At 33.5% G+C, this 17,314-nt stretch overlaps 1 protein-coding gene across 1 annotated transcript in view; it reads right to left on the reverse strand.

Moving 5' to 3' along the window:
- Positions 1-17,314, reverse strand: part of ikbkb (inhibitor of nuclear factor kappa B kinase subunit beta) — a 51,536-nt gene that overhangs the window by 673 nt on the left and 33,549 nt on the right. Inside the window, exons 10-21 of the mRNA XM_073818861.1 lie at positions 16,811-17,027; positions 16,537-16,731; positions 15,096-15,210; positions 11,193-11,316; positions 10,963-11,114; positions 9,006-9,067; positions 8,814-8,917; positions 5,948-5,997; positions 5,772-5,871; positions 2,576-2,723; positions 2,388-2,491; positions 2,201-2,300 (exon numbers count right to left, since the gene is read on the reverse strand). Coding sequence (XP_073674962.1) covers positions 2,201-2,300; positions 2,388-2,491; positions 2,576-2,723; positions 5,772-5,871; positions 5,948-5,997; positions 8,814-8,917; positions 9,006-9,067; positions 10,963-11,114; positions 11,193-11,316; positions 15,096-15,210; positions 16,537-16,731; positions 16,811-17,027 — 1,471 coding nt within the window. The remainder of the gene's footprint in view (positions 1-2,200; positions 2,301-2,387; positions 2,492-2,575; positions 2,724-5,771; positions 5,872-5,947; positions 5,998-8,813; positions 8,918-9,005; positions 9,068-10,962; positions 11,115-11,192; positions 11,317-15,095; positions 15,211-16,536; positions 16,732-16,810; positions 17,028-17,314) is intronic.

Raw genomic sequence — 17,314 nt, forward strand, 5'->3', positions numbered from 1 at the left:
AGATGAATGTTGGTGATGAATATAATTGGATATGTTTCATGAGAGTTTATTTCTTCAACAGAGTTGGAGAAATGTAGCATTCCATCAGTTGCTCATCCAGTGGATCCTCTGGAGTGAATGGGTGCCGTCAGAATGAGAGTCCAAACAGCTGATGAAAACATCACAATAATCCACACCACTCCAGTTCAACAGTTAACATCTTAAGAAGACCTAAAGCTGCATGTTTGTAAGAAGTAAATACATCATTAAAATGTTTTTAACTTCAAACCGCTGCTTCCAGCTAAAAATATGCGTACATAATCCATATTAACGCTTTCTCCACTGAAAAGGTCCATCTCCTGTTGTCTCTCACATCAAGATTCATCTACATATTTGTTTAGAGCTGTTTTAGACTGCTTTTTTCACTGGAGGAAGTGTTATTATGAATTATGGACTTAGAAGTTAAAACCTCTTAATGATGGATTTGTTTCTTACAAACATGCATCTTTTGTCTTCTCACGATGTTAACTGATGGACTGGAGCGGTGTGGATTACTTGTTTTGTGATTATTGTGATGTTTTTATCAGCTGTTTAGACTCCCATTCTGACGGCACCCATTCACTGCCATTGGTGAGCAAGTGATGAAATGCAGCATTTCTCCAAATCTGATGAAGAAACAAACTCATCTACAGGTATGTGCCAAAAAATTAGAATATCGAGGGAAAGTCCATTTATTTCAATAATTTCTTTCAAAAAGTGAAACTTGTATGTTGTATTAGTTCACTACACACAAAGTGAAATGTTTCAAGACTTTATTTGTTTCAATTTTGATGATTATGGATTAAAGACAAAAAAAAATAAAAATCCAGTATTTCACAAAATTAGAATATTCCATGTGACAAATGTAAACAAATGTTGGCCTTCTGAAAAGTGTTGATGTATTATGTCCTCAGTACTTTGTTGGGCCTCCTTTTGCACTAATTCCAGCATCAAGGCGGTGATCAGTCTTTGACACAGTTGAGGTGTTATGGAGCCCAAGTTGCTGAGATATTGGCCTACAGCTCGTCTGCATTTTGGGGTCTCTGTTCCCTCACCTTCCTTTTGACAATACCCCATAGATTTTCAATCAAGTCCAGTTATTCCATGGCTATTAAACCAGGTACTGGTAGTTTTGGCTTTGTGGGCAGGTGCCAAATCCTGCTGGAAAATAAAGTCATCATCTCCCGAAAAGCTTGTCAGCAGCAGGAAGCATGAAGTGCTCTAAAATTAACTGGTAGACAGCTGCGTTGTCTTTTATCAAGTCCACAGTCAATGGAGCCACAGCAGCAGATGACATGCTCCTCAAACCATCACTGACTGTGGAAACTAAACACTGGACTTTAAGCAGCTTGACTTTTGTGCCTCTCCGGTCTTCCTCCAGACTCTGGGACCTTGATTTCCAAATGAAATGCAAAATTTGCTTTCATCTGAAAACAGGACTTGGGACCACTGGGCAACAGACCAGTACTTTTTCTCCTTAGCCCAGCACAGACGCTTCTGGCGTTGTTTTTGGTTCAGGAGTGGCTTGATGTATAATCAAGCTTTTTGGAGATGATGATTTTATTTTCCAGCAGAATTTGGCACCTGCCCACAAATCCAAAACTACCAGAACCTGGTTTAATAGCCATGGAATAACTGTACTTGATTGGCCGGCAAACTGGCCTGACTTAAACCCCAATGGGGTATTGTCAATTGGAAGATGGGGGAACAGAGACCCCGAAATGCAGACAAGCTGAAGGCCAATATCAAAGGAACTTGGGCTCCAGAAGACCTCAACTGTGTCAAAGGCTGATCGCCGCCTTGATGCTAGAATTAGTGCAAAAGGAGGCCCAAAGTACTGAAGATCATAATAAAACACTTTTCAGAAGGCCAACATTTGTTTAAGATCCTTTTTTATTGGTCACATGAACTATTCTAATTTTATGAAATACTGGATTTTAAATACTTAAATCCATAATCATCAAAATTGAAACAAATAAAGGCTTGAAATATTTCACTTTGTGTGTAGTGAACTAATACAACATACAAGTTTCACTTTTTGAAACAAATGATTGAAATAAACAGACTTTCCCCAGATATTCAAATTGTTTGGCACATCCCTGTACATCTTTGATGCTCTGAGGGTGAGGATATTTGAGCAGATTTTAATTATTGACTATAAACTATTTCTCAAATGAATTACCTGCATGCTGGTCTCTGTTTCCTGAATGGTGTCTTGGACTAAACTCTGTAGGCGGTTCTCGAACATCTTGCTCTCCTCGATCACAAGCTGAGACTCGTCTCTGAACACAAACGAGAGAGGAACACTCATGATGGAAACATGCAAATCAATGCAAAGTTTGTCTCACCCGTGTTGAAGCTGGACTCACGTTTGCGGTGTGTCAGACGGTCTGTGGGACATCAGAGGGTGTGCAGGAGCAGGTGGAGTTCGTCCTCCATCTGGACTGCCGCTTACTGGACTACGAACCTTACTCTGAAACACACAAGCTCAGGTCAAACACACTGTGTGCATGTGTATGCATGCATACTGTAGATGTAGTATGAGTAGTATGCATACACAGGCCACTTTGAGCAGGTTCCACAGCTCCTTCTGTCTCTTCTCCTGGAGGTGGAGCAGTTGTTTCTCACTGCGGGCCATTGCACTCACCATCCCTTCTACACGAGGCAACAGCTCCAGAACTCTCTGACGGCACACCATCGTCTTACTGCACACAAACACACACATGCACATACTTTTTTTTTATACATTTGATTACTGAACAAGTCATTCTATATATAAAAAAAAACATTGCAATGATTAAGTTAAAGGTACAAATTCCATACTAATTTGTAAATTTTCAATGCATTAAGATACAGAATAAGTAGATATGAACATAAATAGATCTGTTTCAAAACCTCAGCTGCCTTCCTAGTATTGTTGTTATGATATACTTGTTCAATTTTACAGTTCTCAGTACCTAATTAATAAACTACTCAAATTATTTTATTTGAAAACGAAAAATATTGTTGCAAATGTTCCAAAATCCATCTACATAGGACCATAATGTCTATTCAGCTCAATTTAATTAAATTGAATAATTATTTTAATTACTAAATCTTAATAATTAACCCTGGACCACAAATCCGGTCATAAGGGTCAATTTTTCGAAAATTGACATTTATACATCATCTGTATGCTGAATAAATAAGCTCTCCATTGATGTATGGTTTGTTAGAATATGAGACATTTTGGCTGAGATTGGAAAATCTAGAATCTGAGGGTGCAAAATATAATCAAAATATTGAGAAAATCGCCTTTAAAGTTCTCCAAATGAAGTTCTTAGCAATGCATATTACTAATCAAAAATTAAGTTTTGATATAACTACAGTAGGAAATTCACAAACATCTTCATGGAACATGATCTTTACTTAATATCCTAACGATTTTTGGCATTAAAGAAAAATTAATTTTAACCCACAGTGTACTATTGGCTATTGCTACAAATATACCCGTCTAACTTAAATTTTGTGGTCCAGGGTCACATATAATCATACAACACACTGAATGTCTTATAACATCGCGATTATACTTTGATGGTCATTATGAAAACATTCGTGAGCGTTTTGACTAACGCAATCTTGAACGTCTCTGATTGGCCACTGCGTTCTCACGCTTAACATCCATGCTCTGTGATTGGCTACAACGCTCACCACTTTGACAAACACGTTGTAATTAGAAACCGCGTACACTCTTCACACAGAGCTTACACAAAAACGCGCGGGAGGATTTTAAAGCTACTGTATATCATTTGTTACCGAATTGAGTACGTATATTTGCATTTTTTTATCAATTTCACCTTGCCTTGTCTATCGAAATACCGTTGCTTTTGACAATTTGATTGAACACCTGCGTTCTCACGCTCAACAAACATGTCTGTGATTGGCTACAGAGTTCATCATTTAAAAAATACGTAAATAGAATCTGTTGACGCGCTTCACAGAGAGAGCCTGTGTTGCCAAGTTTTTAGGAAATTAGCTACTTTTACACCATTTCCATGGGCTATTTTATTCATTTCACGGGTTAAAGCGATCTCTACCTTGCCATTTCGACAAGGTGAACCCGAGGAAAAAAAAACGCGACTGGTCTTGTTTTGGACTGGTTGCGATTAGCAATTAGGATTATTTTGTTGGGCAGACCTGGCAACCTACGCACAAATACACGCTGGAGGGTTTCACAGCGGCAGACAATCAGCGTGTACCGAATTCAGTCGGTATTTTACGTTTTTTTATGATTTTTAGTACTAAAATACAGGTGCTTTTGACAACATTACTATGTCTGCTTCATTGTAAAGCATCACCGATGTTCTGCTGATGTGAAGTTCATCAAAAGGTACAAAAATGAAGTATTGCTTCTGTATGCCAAACATCAAATGTGTTATTCACTGTGAGGATAATTTGGAGATAAGAATTTAATCAAATGAACTATTTTGTCTTCTATCTGTTTAATATAATAATTGGCTTATTATGTTGATATTTTAGCAGCACACAAATGGTTTACTCAGTCACTATTTGGTCAGTTACCCGGATGCATGGCCATATTGGCGATACTTGGATGTAAACAACAGCATGGATTGCATGGTAAATGTAGCACTGAACACTGAATACTAATTTATGCTGTCTAGAACCAAGGGGAAAAAAACGTGTGAAAACTGCTAAATCGTACCAAGAAGGACTTTGTAAGCAGGAAAGGGTGCAATATCTTGACAAACTAAAGTTAATAGGTGGTAGAGATGTGTACAAGCAGTATTAATTAAGATATAAGCCTAATATTTCACCTACCTGCCCGGAAATTATAAGAACAAACATAAATGTTATCAAGACTTTAGCCCTGGAAATTCGTTCAATTTGGCCAACCACAAACATCTTTTGTTTCTCCTTTTTTGGCACTCTTCACATTGATTTGGCCATATTGGCGATACTCGGATGTAAACGACAACATTGATCGCATGGTAAATGTATTATTGAATACGTTGTTCTGCTAATTCATGGGGTCTAAAACACGTAAAAAACGTGTGGAAGCTGCTAAATCATATAGAGAAGGACTTAGTGAGCAGGAAGGGGTTCGATATCTTGACAAACTAAAGTTAATAGCTGGTAGAGATACGTACAAGCAGTATTAATTAATATATAAGCCTAATATTTCACCTACCTGACCGGAAATGATAAGAACAAACACGAATGTTGTCAAGATTTTAGCCCTGGAAATGCTTGTTCAATTTGGCCAACCACAAACATGTTTTGTTCCTTCATTTTTGGCACTGTTCTCCTTGATTTGTTATAACTTTTGGCATTTTATAGTACTCCATGTTTTTCCCAGTCTGATCTATGAGTACAGCCCAAAACATTACAATAATTGACCATTTTAAGCAGCAATAATCAGCAAAATTTGCACGTTTCGGTTCAGTAGTTTAGTTTACGCTCATTGCCGCCGATTTGGCCGATTGGCGACACGCTGTAAAAACACTCTAACTATTTTGTCCTGTTTTTGTGAACTATAATATATGGCTTATTGTGTTGATATGTTAGCAACACAAATGTTTTACTCAGTCACCTTTGAAATTCAATACTTGTTAGACTGCTGCCTTAGAACGAAGCTTCCTATGTAGACAGCAAGGTTGGAAACAGCACATATATCATATCCGTCAAAACAAGGATGTTGTGTCTGTAGACAAATTTTGTAATGAAATCTGATTAAATATCACACAGAAGCCAACCTCAGGTGTGTGTAAAAGTCCCGTAACTTCCTCTCGTAGAACTGTACGGCCTGAACCACCAGTTTGATGACTTCCTGACAGTCGCCCATGCTGCGCTGCTCTGGAGACACAAAGAGACTTTCAGATCACGTGACGGATCGGTGTGTCCTGAGGATGTTTAAGAGCGTGTGTCTTACCTCTGGGTTTCTCTCTGAGTTTACGAAAGAGCTCCATGGCCTTCACCTCACTGCAAAACACAACACAGGTGAGTGCGATCGTATGCAGGTAATTTATATCAGTCTGCTTGGAAACAAAGTCAGGTTTATGAGGTGTCAGATTATAGCCACACTTGGTTTGTGACGTTTATGGCACTGAATCTTTGAAGGATATTCAGGAGTTTAATATAAAGTCTACTGTATCTTATTTGAATGATCAACATGATCAAAACTTTGCTAAAAAACGCACACAATCCCCAATTTGCTCAGTTTGGGCCTCTGAATAAAACTGAGGTGTTTTTCTCTTGTATTCCCACTATATAAGACATAAAATCCTGATGTATCAAATATGATTATAAAATAATAACCTGCATTTAAGATTTTTTTTTTAACAGTCCTGGCAAATTCCAATAAGACAAATGTATGAAATGTAAAAAAAATAATGTAGTAATATTAATATCAATACTATTATTTTTTAATATTTTTATTTAAATTTAGGCATTACTTTAAGGATAACAAGTGCTTGTTTTTTTAAATAATAATAATAAATTAATACATTATTTGGTAAGGATATCTTAAGTATAAGTGCTTATTTTGTATAATAAATATTTAGAAAGAATGTCAAATGTGTTATTAAAAAAATAATAATAACTTTTTAAATAATTATTTTAAAAGAATGTCAAATTCTTATTTAAAAAAATAATAATTATATTATGCAATTATTTGGAAAGGATATCAAGTGCTTATTTTGTAATAATTATTTGGAAAGAATGTCAAATGCTTATTTAAAAAAAATAATGAAAAAAAAAATTCATTATTTGGAAAGGATATCAAATGCTTATTTAAAAAAAATAACAATACAATTATTTAGAAAATGTATAAAGGGCTGGAATTTTTAGCAGGGAAAATGCACCCAATTGTATATTTTTGCTCAGTTTGTTCCTCCGGATAAAATTGAGGTGTTTTGTGCTTTTATATTCTCACTCTGTCAGACTATACAAGATATAAAAGCCTGATATATCAAATGTGATTATGAAATAATCACCTGCATTTAAGGTTTTTTTTTGTTTTTTGAACAGTCAGAAAATTGCAATGAAACAAATGTATGAAATATAAAGCAATAATGTAATCACATTAATATCAATACTATTATTTTTTATATTTATCATTGTTGATGATTTATCGTTTCAATTGATATTGCCAACCTCACATCAATCATTATGTCATCGAACACAATTTTATAAAAATATAAAATTAATTATTTGGAAAAAATATCAATTGCTTTTTAATAATAATAATTATTTGGAAAGAATATCAAGGGCTTATTAAAAAAATAATAATAATGATGAAAAAAAGTTATTTGGAAAGGCTATCTTATGCTTATTTTTTTATATAATTATTTGGAAAGTATGTCAAGTGCTTATTTAAAAAAAAAAATTGAAAATATTTTTGTAAAGGATATCAAGTTGATTTTTTTAACAATAATTATTTGGAATAAATCTCAAATTCATGGAAGCCCGTTTCCGCCAGGTCAGAAAAAAATCCATGCCTTAAAAAGTCGAAATTATGACATACTTAAGTCATAATTACGAGATAAAGTCGAAATTATGACTTAAAAAGTCGAAATTATGACTTACTATGTCGAAACTAAACTTGGAGCTCCAAACTGTTTTAAGCCAAGGTAATTCGTTCTGGAATGTCCCGTTTATCATTAGAACATTAGAACACTCCTGGAAACGGAACTTCAAAGGCGTATGGCGAATCGTGATTCAACGGAAGGCGTGAAGTGGTCATGTAAACAATGTGTTTAAGTCATAATTTCGACTTTTTATCTCGTAATTATAACTTAAGTCATAATTTCGACTTTATCTCATAATTTCGACTTTTTAAGGCATGAATTTTTTACTGACCTGGCGGAAACGGGCTTCCATACAAATGCATAATAAAAATAAAAAAATTAATTATTTGGAAAACAAGTCATAATTTTTAAAATAATTATTATTTCGAAAGAATGTCAAGTGGTTGTTTAAAAAAATACTAATAATGAAAAATATATATATTTGGAAAGGATATCAAGTGCTTATTTTTTTAAATAATTATTTGAAAAAAAAAAAAAGTCAAGTGCATATTGAAACAAATAATAAAATTGATTATTTTGAAAAGAAAATAAGTCCTAATTTTTAAAAGAATAATTATTTTTGATAGAATGTCAAGTGCTTATTTAAAAAAAAAAAAAAAAAAAACTAATAAAAAAAATATTTGGAAAGGATATTAAGTGTTTATTTTTTTTTTATAATTATTATTTAAAAGAATGTTGTGCGTATTTAAAAAAACAAACAAAACGAAATTAATAAAATTATTATTTGGAAAAGAAAACAAGTCCTAATTTTTAAAATAATACTTATTTGAAAAGAATGTCAAGTGCTTATTTCAAAAATATATTACTAATAATAAAAAAAAATTATAATTTTGAAACGATGTCAAGTGCTTCTTTTTAAAAATAACAAATGTATTTACAATACAATAAACAAATTTACAAAAAAATAAATAGCTGATTATAATAGAATGAATAAAAGCCTGATCTATTAAATATGATTATGAAATAATCACCTGCATTTAAGTTTAAGATTTTCGTTTTGAACAGTCCTCGCAAATTGCAGTGAAACAAATGTATGAAATATAAAAATAATGTAATAAGATTAATATCAATGCTAATATTTTTACTATTTCTCACTGTTTATAATTCGTCATTTAAACTGATATCGCCGGCCTCATACCAATCATTCCGTCATGGGTATGACTAACATGAGAGTAGTATGAGTATGAGAGAGTGTGTGTGTTAATTTACAGCGTCTCTAAAGCCTCTCCACTCCTCCACGGCTGTCTCTGCAGGTCCACGATATCAGTCTGAAGGGTCATCATCTCCTCCTCCAGTTTATTCACGTCTTCTGTCTGACACACACACATTACAACAGCATAAACATTAGCTGGGATCACTGGGACGGCTGACGGTATGAAATCACACATACGCTCTTCTTACCTGTCCGCAGTCCAGGGCAGTTTGCTCCATTTCTCTCCAGACGCTCAATAATTTTTCAGAAGCTTGAAAACATAAAAAATAATAATAATAAATTCATTATTTGGAAAGGATGTTAAAAGTTTTTTTTATAATGATAGCTTAAGAGCTAATTTTTTAATAGTAATTATTTGTAAAGAATATGAAGAAAGTGGTCACTTAAAAAATAATGAAAAAATAAAATTAATTATTTGGAAAGGATATTAAGTGCTTATATTATAAATATAGATGATAACAATAAATAACAAATTTTTACTATCTTCCTTGCTAATTATTTGTAATTATTTAGAAAGGATATCAAGTGCTTATTTTTTTCAATAATAATTATTTGAAAAATGTCAAGTGCTTATTTAAATATATAATAAAATATATATAAAATATATATATATATATATATATAAAATTAATTATTTGGAAAGGATTTTCATTTCTTTTTCGTTAATAATCAATGGATATATTAATATATATAATAAAATAAATAGCATAAATAACTTATATGCTAAATAATAATTAATTAATAACTGATAATCAACTTTTATCTTCCTTGTTAATTATTTGTAATGAATGAATTATTTGGAAAGGTGCTTATTTTTTTAAATAACTATTTGGTAAAAATGTCAAGTGCTTAGTTAAAAAAAACAATACTAATAATGAAAAAATAAAATTAATTATTTGAAAAGGATATCAAGTGCTTATTTTTTCAAAAATAATTATTTGGAAAGAATGTTAAGTGCTTATTTTATAAATTAATTTAAATTAATTTTCAAGAATTTCAAGTTCTTAGTTTAAAAAAATAATACTACTACTAAGAAAAATATAATTTGGAAAGGATATCAAGTGTTTATTTTTTTTTTAATAATAATTATTTTGAAGGGATATCACGTGCTTATTTTTTTTCCATACATTTTTCAATAATAATTACTTTCAAAAGAATGTCAAGTGGTTATTTAAAAAAAATATTATTTGGAAAGGATATCGAGTGCTAATTTTTTAATAATTATTTAGGAAGAATGTCAAGTACTTATTTAAAAATAATATGTGACCCTGGACCACAAAACCAGTCTTAAGTCGCTGGGGTATATTTGTAGCAATAGCCAAAAATACATTGCATGGGTCAAAATTATTGATTTTTCTTTTATGTCAAAAATCATTAGGAAATTAAGTAAAGTTCATGTTCCATGGAGATTTTTTGTAAAATTCTACTGTAAGCATCAAAATGTAATTTTTGATTTGTAATATGCATTGTTAAGAACCTAATTTGCACAACTTTAAAGGTGATTTTCTCAGTCTTTTTGATTTTTTTGCATCCTCAGATTTCTGATTTCAAATAGATGTATCTCAGTCAAATATTGTCCTATCCTAACAAACCATACATCAATAGAAAGCTTATTTATTGAGCTTTCATATGATGTATACATCTCAGTTTTGTCAAATTTAACCTTATGACTGGTTTTGTGGTCCAGGGTCACATATATAGAATAAAATATTTGGAAAATATATCAAGTGCTATTTTTTAAAATAATAATTATTTGGAAAGAATGGCAAGTCCTCAATTAAAAAATATAATAATAATAGAAAAAAATTTATTAGTTATTTGCAAAGGATAATAATTATATTTAAATATTTTTTTGGAAAGAATGTCAAGAGCTTATTTAAAAAAATAATAATACTAATAATTAAAAAAAACTTATTTGGAAAGGATATCAAGCTTATTTAAAAAAAAAAAACTGATTATAATAACAGAATAAATTACAGAAATAGCTAATAACTCCCTCACTAATAATTTGATTAAAAGTTAATATATTTTCACATACAATTAGATTCAATTATTAAATAACCATTTTATTTTCCAAGATAATAACTGGGTGTCATGTAAAACTCACAAACAGCTTTTAATAAGCAGTACCCTAGTGTTTCATACCGATGCCTGTTGCTCTCTGCTCTTGGTATTTGTCGATGTCGATGTGCAAACTGGTGCTGAAGAACTCCAGCGTGGCTTTTAACCTCTGGTGCATGGACACCATCTCGTTCTTCTGCTTTGACAGCGTGCCGTTATGTCTGAGGAGACTCATGCTGGAACACAAAGAGCAAACGAGTCACTTACAGTTTCTCACATCAGCTTTAGCTCTTACAGAGCGCTTCTCGTCTTACATGGCTACTTTCTGGCCTTGCTGCAGTCTCTGCCAGTCCTCCTTCAGCGCACGGATGGTTTGCCACGCTTGACCCCATGTGCGTCTCTGGGAGCTGTAGGGCAGCATGCGTTTGGGCTCGTTCTCTATATAACAAACACACAGATTAGTTTAGTGTCTCTTCTTATACAGTGGCGTGAAAAAGTGTTGGCCCCCTTCCTGATTGTTGTTGTTATTATTATTTTTTTTTTGCATGTTTGTCACACATTAATGTTTCAGATCATGAAACAAATTTAAATATTAATCAAAGATAGCACAAGTAAACACAACATGCAGTTTTTGAATGAAGTTTTTTATTATGAAGGGAAAACAAAATCCAAACCCACATGGCCCTGTGTGAAAAAGTGTTTGTCCCCTAAACTTAACTAGTTGGGCCACCCTTAGCAGCAACAACTGTCAAACGTCATTGAAAGCGTTTGCAATAACTTGCAGTGAGTCTGTTACAGCGCTGTGCAGGAATTCTGGCCCAATCATCTTGGCAGAATTGTTGTAATTCAGCCACATTGGAGGGTTTGAGCATGAACTGCCTTTTTGAAGTCATGCCACGGCATCTCAATAGGATTCAGGTCAGGACTTTGACTAGGCCACTCCAAAGTCTTCATTTAGTTTTTCTTGAGCCATTCAGAGGTGGATTTGCTGGTGTGTTTTGGATCATTGTCCTGCTGCAGAACCTGCTTGAGGTCACGAACAGATGGCCACACATTGTCATTCAGGATTTTTTGGTAGACAGCAGAATTCATGGTTTCATTTATCACAGCAAGTCTTCCAGGTCCAGAAGCAGCAAAACAGCCCCAGACCATCACACTTCCACCACCATATTTTACTGTTGGTATGATCTTATTCTGAAATGCTGTGTTACTTTTACGCCAGATGTAATGGGACACATATCTTCCAAAAAGTTCAACTTTTGTCTTGTCAGACCACAGAGTATTTTCCCAAAAGTACTGGGGATCATCAAGATGTGTTCTAGCAAAACTGAGACGAGCCTTTATGTTCTTTTTGCTCAGCAGCGGCTTTCGTCTTGGAACTCTGCCATGCAGGCCATTTTTGCCCAGTCTCTTTCTTATGGTGGAGTCATGAACACTGACCTTAACTGAGGCAGGAGAGGCCTGCAGTTCTTTAGATGTTGATGTGGGGTCTTTTGTGACCTCTTGGATGAGTCGTCGCTGCACTCTTGGGGTTATTTTGGTCGGTCACTCCTGGGAAGGTTCACCACTGTTCCATGTTTTGGCCATTTGTGGATAATGGCTCTCACTGTGGTTCGCTGGAGTCCCAAAGCTTTAGAAATGGCTTTATAACCTCAGTTACTTTCTGTCTTATTTGTTCCTGAATTTCTTTGGATCTCAACATGATGTGTAGCTTTTGAGGATCTTTTGGTCTACTTCACTTTGTCAGGCCGGTCCTATTTAAGTGAGTTCTTGATTGCAAACAGGTGTGGCAGTAATCAGGCCTGGATGTGGCTAGAGAAACTGAACTCAGGTCCTTCTTTTAAAAACTGCATGTTGTGTTTACTTGTGTTATCTTTGAGTAATATTTAAATTAGTTTGATCTGAAACATTAAAGTGTGACGACACATGCAAAAAAATTTAAAATCATTAAGGGGGCCAACCAGGGGCGTTGCTAGACCCTTTTTACTGGGGCACGTGCCCCAGTAAAAATATGCTGTGCCCCAGTAAAATCTCAAATTTAAGTTATAATTTACATTGATAATCCCAAAATAAAGACATTAAACTACATGTAACAACTGAATTAACGAGTAATGGGGGCCTGTGCCCCAGTAGAGCTTTAGGTCTAGCAACTCCCCTGGGGCCAACACTTTTTCACACCACTGTATACTGCACTAATGAACAGTATTGTTATTGTGCATACTTTAAAATGTCTTGAAATTGTATAATGCAACTTTAGCTTGTTTTCCACCACCTGGTTAAATTTAACAACATTGTGTAAAACAGGCATGTGCATTGTCATGTACACAAACCCGACATGGACAAATAGTGTGGTGGGAACAAGTGTGGGAGACGAGCTGAATGCAAAAAAGGCAAATTCACTTTTAGAGAAAGGCAGAAATAATGTGGTTTTCCCAAGAAACAAAATGGGCTGTTGTACATTCTGTTTCAGACACACTTGTTACAGAGAAGAGAGGAAGTCAAATTATATTTATGCTTTCAAACAGCCTTTTCTTTTAATATGGACTAAAATATTTACCGTCCCCTCTGTGGGACGCCCAAGTTTACCTCATCATTTTACAAATAAATCCTAATCTAATCTTGACAAACTGTATATTGTTGGAAAGGTCTAAGGCTCCTTAATAGATATTCTACATTTTTGGTGTTACAAATTATGTAGGAAAAATAACAGATTTTTTAATGACAAGAGAGCACCTCAAAAAACTACTTCATAACAGGAGTTCTGACCTTTGTCACAAACAGACTTCCTTGTTGCCCATTTCCCTATCACACTTTAGAAATCATAAGAAATGATATATCAGCTGAAACATTTAAATCTCAAAATTCATCTTTTGAAAACCATTTTAAAATCAGACAATGCATTAACATGGAAAATGTACATCAAAATCATATTACAAAATGTTTTTGTTCATGAATTATAAAAATAGAATGAATTCTTCATTTTCACGTCTCTGTTCAAAAATGGGAGTGACGGTTAAGGGGTTAACATAGTTTTTATTCTATATTTTTATGTATGTGGTTATATAAGGTAATTGTGCCTTTATAAAAAAAAACTACCAGATTTTATAGTTTCTTCTGCTCACCAAGTCTGCATTTATTTGATTCAAAGCACAGCAAAAACAGTAATATTTTGAAATATTTTTAGTATTTAAAGTAACTGTTTTCTATTTGAATATATTTTAAAATGTAATTTATTCCTGTGATTTCAAAGCCGAATTTTTAGCATCATTACTCCAGTCTTTAGTGTCACATGATCCTTCACGAAAAGTGACATAAAGTCTAATAATCTGATTTTGAAAGAATGTCAAGTGCTTATTTAAAAAAGAATAATAATACTACTAATAAATTTTTTTTTTTTTTTTTTTGGAAAGGCTATCAAGTGCTTTTTTATAATAATAATTATTTGGAAAGAATGTCAACTGCTCGTTTGAAAAAAAAAATTGTAAAAAGAATATAAATTGCCTGTTTTTTTTATAATTATAATAATAATAATAATAATAATAATGATAATAATAAGTATTATTATTATTATTATTATTATTATTAAAGAATGTCAATTGCTTGTTCAAAGAAATAATACTAATTTAAAAAAGAATAAAATAAATTATTTGGAAAGGATATCAATTTCTTGTTTTTTAAACAATAATAATGTTCATAAATGAATTATTTGGAAAGGATATCAAGTGCTTATTTTTTTATTAATAATAATAATTCGGAAAGATTGTCAATTGCTCATAAAAAAATACTACTACTAATAAAAAAATGTATTAATTATTTGGAAATCATATCAAGTGCTTATTTTTTTTTTAATAATAAGAATTATTTGGAAACAATGTCAAGTGCCCTTTGTTTAAATAAAACTAATAATAAAAATAAAAATTAATTATTTGGAACGGATATCAAGTGCTTTAGTTATTTTGAATAGTAAAAATATTTCAGAATATTACAGCTTTTGCTGTATTTTTTTAACAAAAAAATGCAGGCTTGATGAGCAAAAGAGACTTGACTAATAGTGATTTTTTTTTTAAATGAAAGCCTGTTTTAAAAAGCTATTTATACAAAATAAGTCAGAATTGTGAGAAATAAACTTGAAAATTGAGAAGAAAATTGGAACTGTGAAATATCAACTCTTTTCTGTAAACTCTGAGTTTTCATCTTGCAATTCAACAGTAACTCACGGACGAATCGAATGTTCTCAGGAAGGACACGCGGCGTAAACTGAGGCTCATAGCTGTTGCATGAACGGTCGAACAGGAAAACCAGGGGCTCGTCTGCCCGCCGAGTATCCATCATCTAAACAAACAAAAGACAAAACAATTTGAATGATATGAACACTCTGGATAAACTGGGTCAATAAAATCAGCTTCATTTAAAGGGGTCATCGGATGCAAAACTAACTTTTCCATGTTGTTTGTACATTAATGTGTGTTGGCAGTTTGTGTACACAACCACCCTACAATGATAAAAATCCACCCAGTGCTATTTTTTAAATTTTTAAAAGTAATATCCCCTTTTTAAAATCAGCTCATTCTCAGCTTCTTGTCGTTGTGACAAAACACAGTTGATTGACATGAGCGCCTGACCTTGGACCCGCCCTCACCGAGCTGAAACTGTCCGACTCCGATCGCCATTGTGTGACTCAGGTGCAGGGGAAGACTCTAATTGAGTGATTGAGGTGTTCTGTTGTTGGATGTAATAATGAACATAGCAGCAGTCATTTACTCCCAACATCTGAGCCGCTGAAGATGCAGAGGATTGACGTTACTTTTGTTTTTAAAAGGAAAGCGCCGATCCTGATCTACATATGTGACCCTGGACCACAAAACCAGTCATAAGGTTACATTTTACAAAACTGAGATATATACATCATATGAAAGCTCAATAGATAAGCTTTCTATTGATGTGTGGTTTGTTAGGATAGGACAATATTTGGCCGAGATACATCTATTTGAAAATCAGGAATCTGAGGATGCAAAAAAGTCAAAATACTGAGAAAATCACCTTTAAAGTTGTCCAAATTTGGTTCTTAACAATGCATATAACTAATCAAAAATTACATTTTGATATATTTATAGTAGGAATTTTACAAAAAATCTTCATGGAACATGATCTTTACTTAATTTCCTAATGATTTTTGGCATAAAAGAAAAATCCAAAACTTTGACCCATACTATGTATTTTTGGCTATTGCTACAAATATACCCCAGCGACTTAAGACTGGTTTTGTGGTCCAGGGTCACATATACGTCTATGTTTGTGTGAATCATTCGTGATGCAGCTTCACCCACAGCTGAAGTGAGTTTTTATGTATCTTTGCAAATGGCCTTCCTTAATAATGTGCCTGTTGTAAAGTTTCGCTGACAAACGCGGCTAAAGTAAACATTACAGCTCGTAATCCCTCAGCAGAGAGGGGCGGGGCGAGCAGAGCTCATTTGCATTTAAAGGGCCCATGCGATAAAATGAGCTGATATTTTGCAGAGCTGAAGGTAAAATATACTATTGAGAATTTTTAACCAAAGTATAGAGACTTTTCATTAAGACCCTAAAGAATCATATAAACTTGTGGAAAATGGGCATCCGATGACCCCTTTAAAAATGTTGCTGTTTCACCAAACATACACTATAGTCGATTGCACACTGCATGATGCTGTTGTGCGGCTCAAGCGCAAGCCCCGCCTCCAGCAGCAGCTCCTGATTGGCCGGAGGAATGCGAGCGTCCTGCGAGATTCGCTCCTGCAGAGCTGCCACATCCTCTTGAGGCTCCACCGAGTAGGTGAATATTTCAGCAGAGGTCATGTTGAGCACGTGGACCAGCTGGAAAAACAAAGACGATCGCGTTAGACATGTTTATATGCGACACTGTGGTCGTTTCATTGATGAGAGCTTCGACTACCTTTAGGTTCAGAATGCGGCTTAATTCATCGAAGCAGAAACAGGAAGCTTTCGGCGAGTCTTTTCCAGCTTCTGAACTGCTTTCTTTATTATCCTCTTCCGAGTCTTTGGCCCCATCCTGACTGTCTTTGCTCCGCTGTTTTAAATCTTTGCCTCGCTCCTTAGGTGACCATCTCAGCATCATTTGTAGCCAGCTTTCCAGCTCACCGGCTAACAGTCTAAAACACAGAATGGGTTAATACAAGGGTTATTATCTTTAACTAAAACTAAAATCATAAAACATTTTCATTACTTGGAACAAAATAAAAGTTATTTGAAATGAAACAATAAAACATTTGAAAAATTATAATTGTTATTCTGATTAATAATTATAAAAAATAATTGCATTTTAAAACCTCAGACTTACTTTATTTCAGCTAATTGCCAAACCAGTATTTCTCATTTTTGTTTAGTTTAACTTGAAATAATAAAAATAACAATAATAATGTTTTATTTATATAGCGCT

Source organism: Garra rufa, chromosome 15, assembly GCF_049309525.1.
Source record: "Garra rufa chromosome 15, GarRuf1.0, whole genome shotgun sequence".
Lineage (NCBI taxonomy): Eukaryota > Metazoa > Chordata > Actinopteri > Cypriniformes > Cyprinidae > Garra > Garra rufa.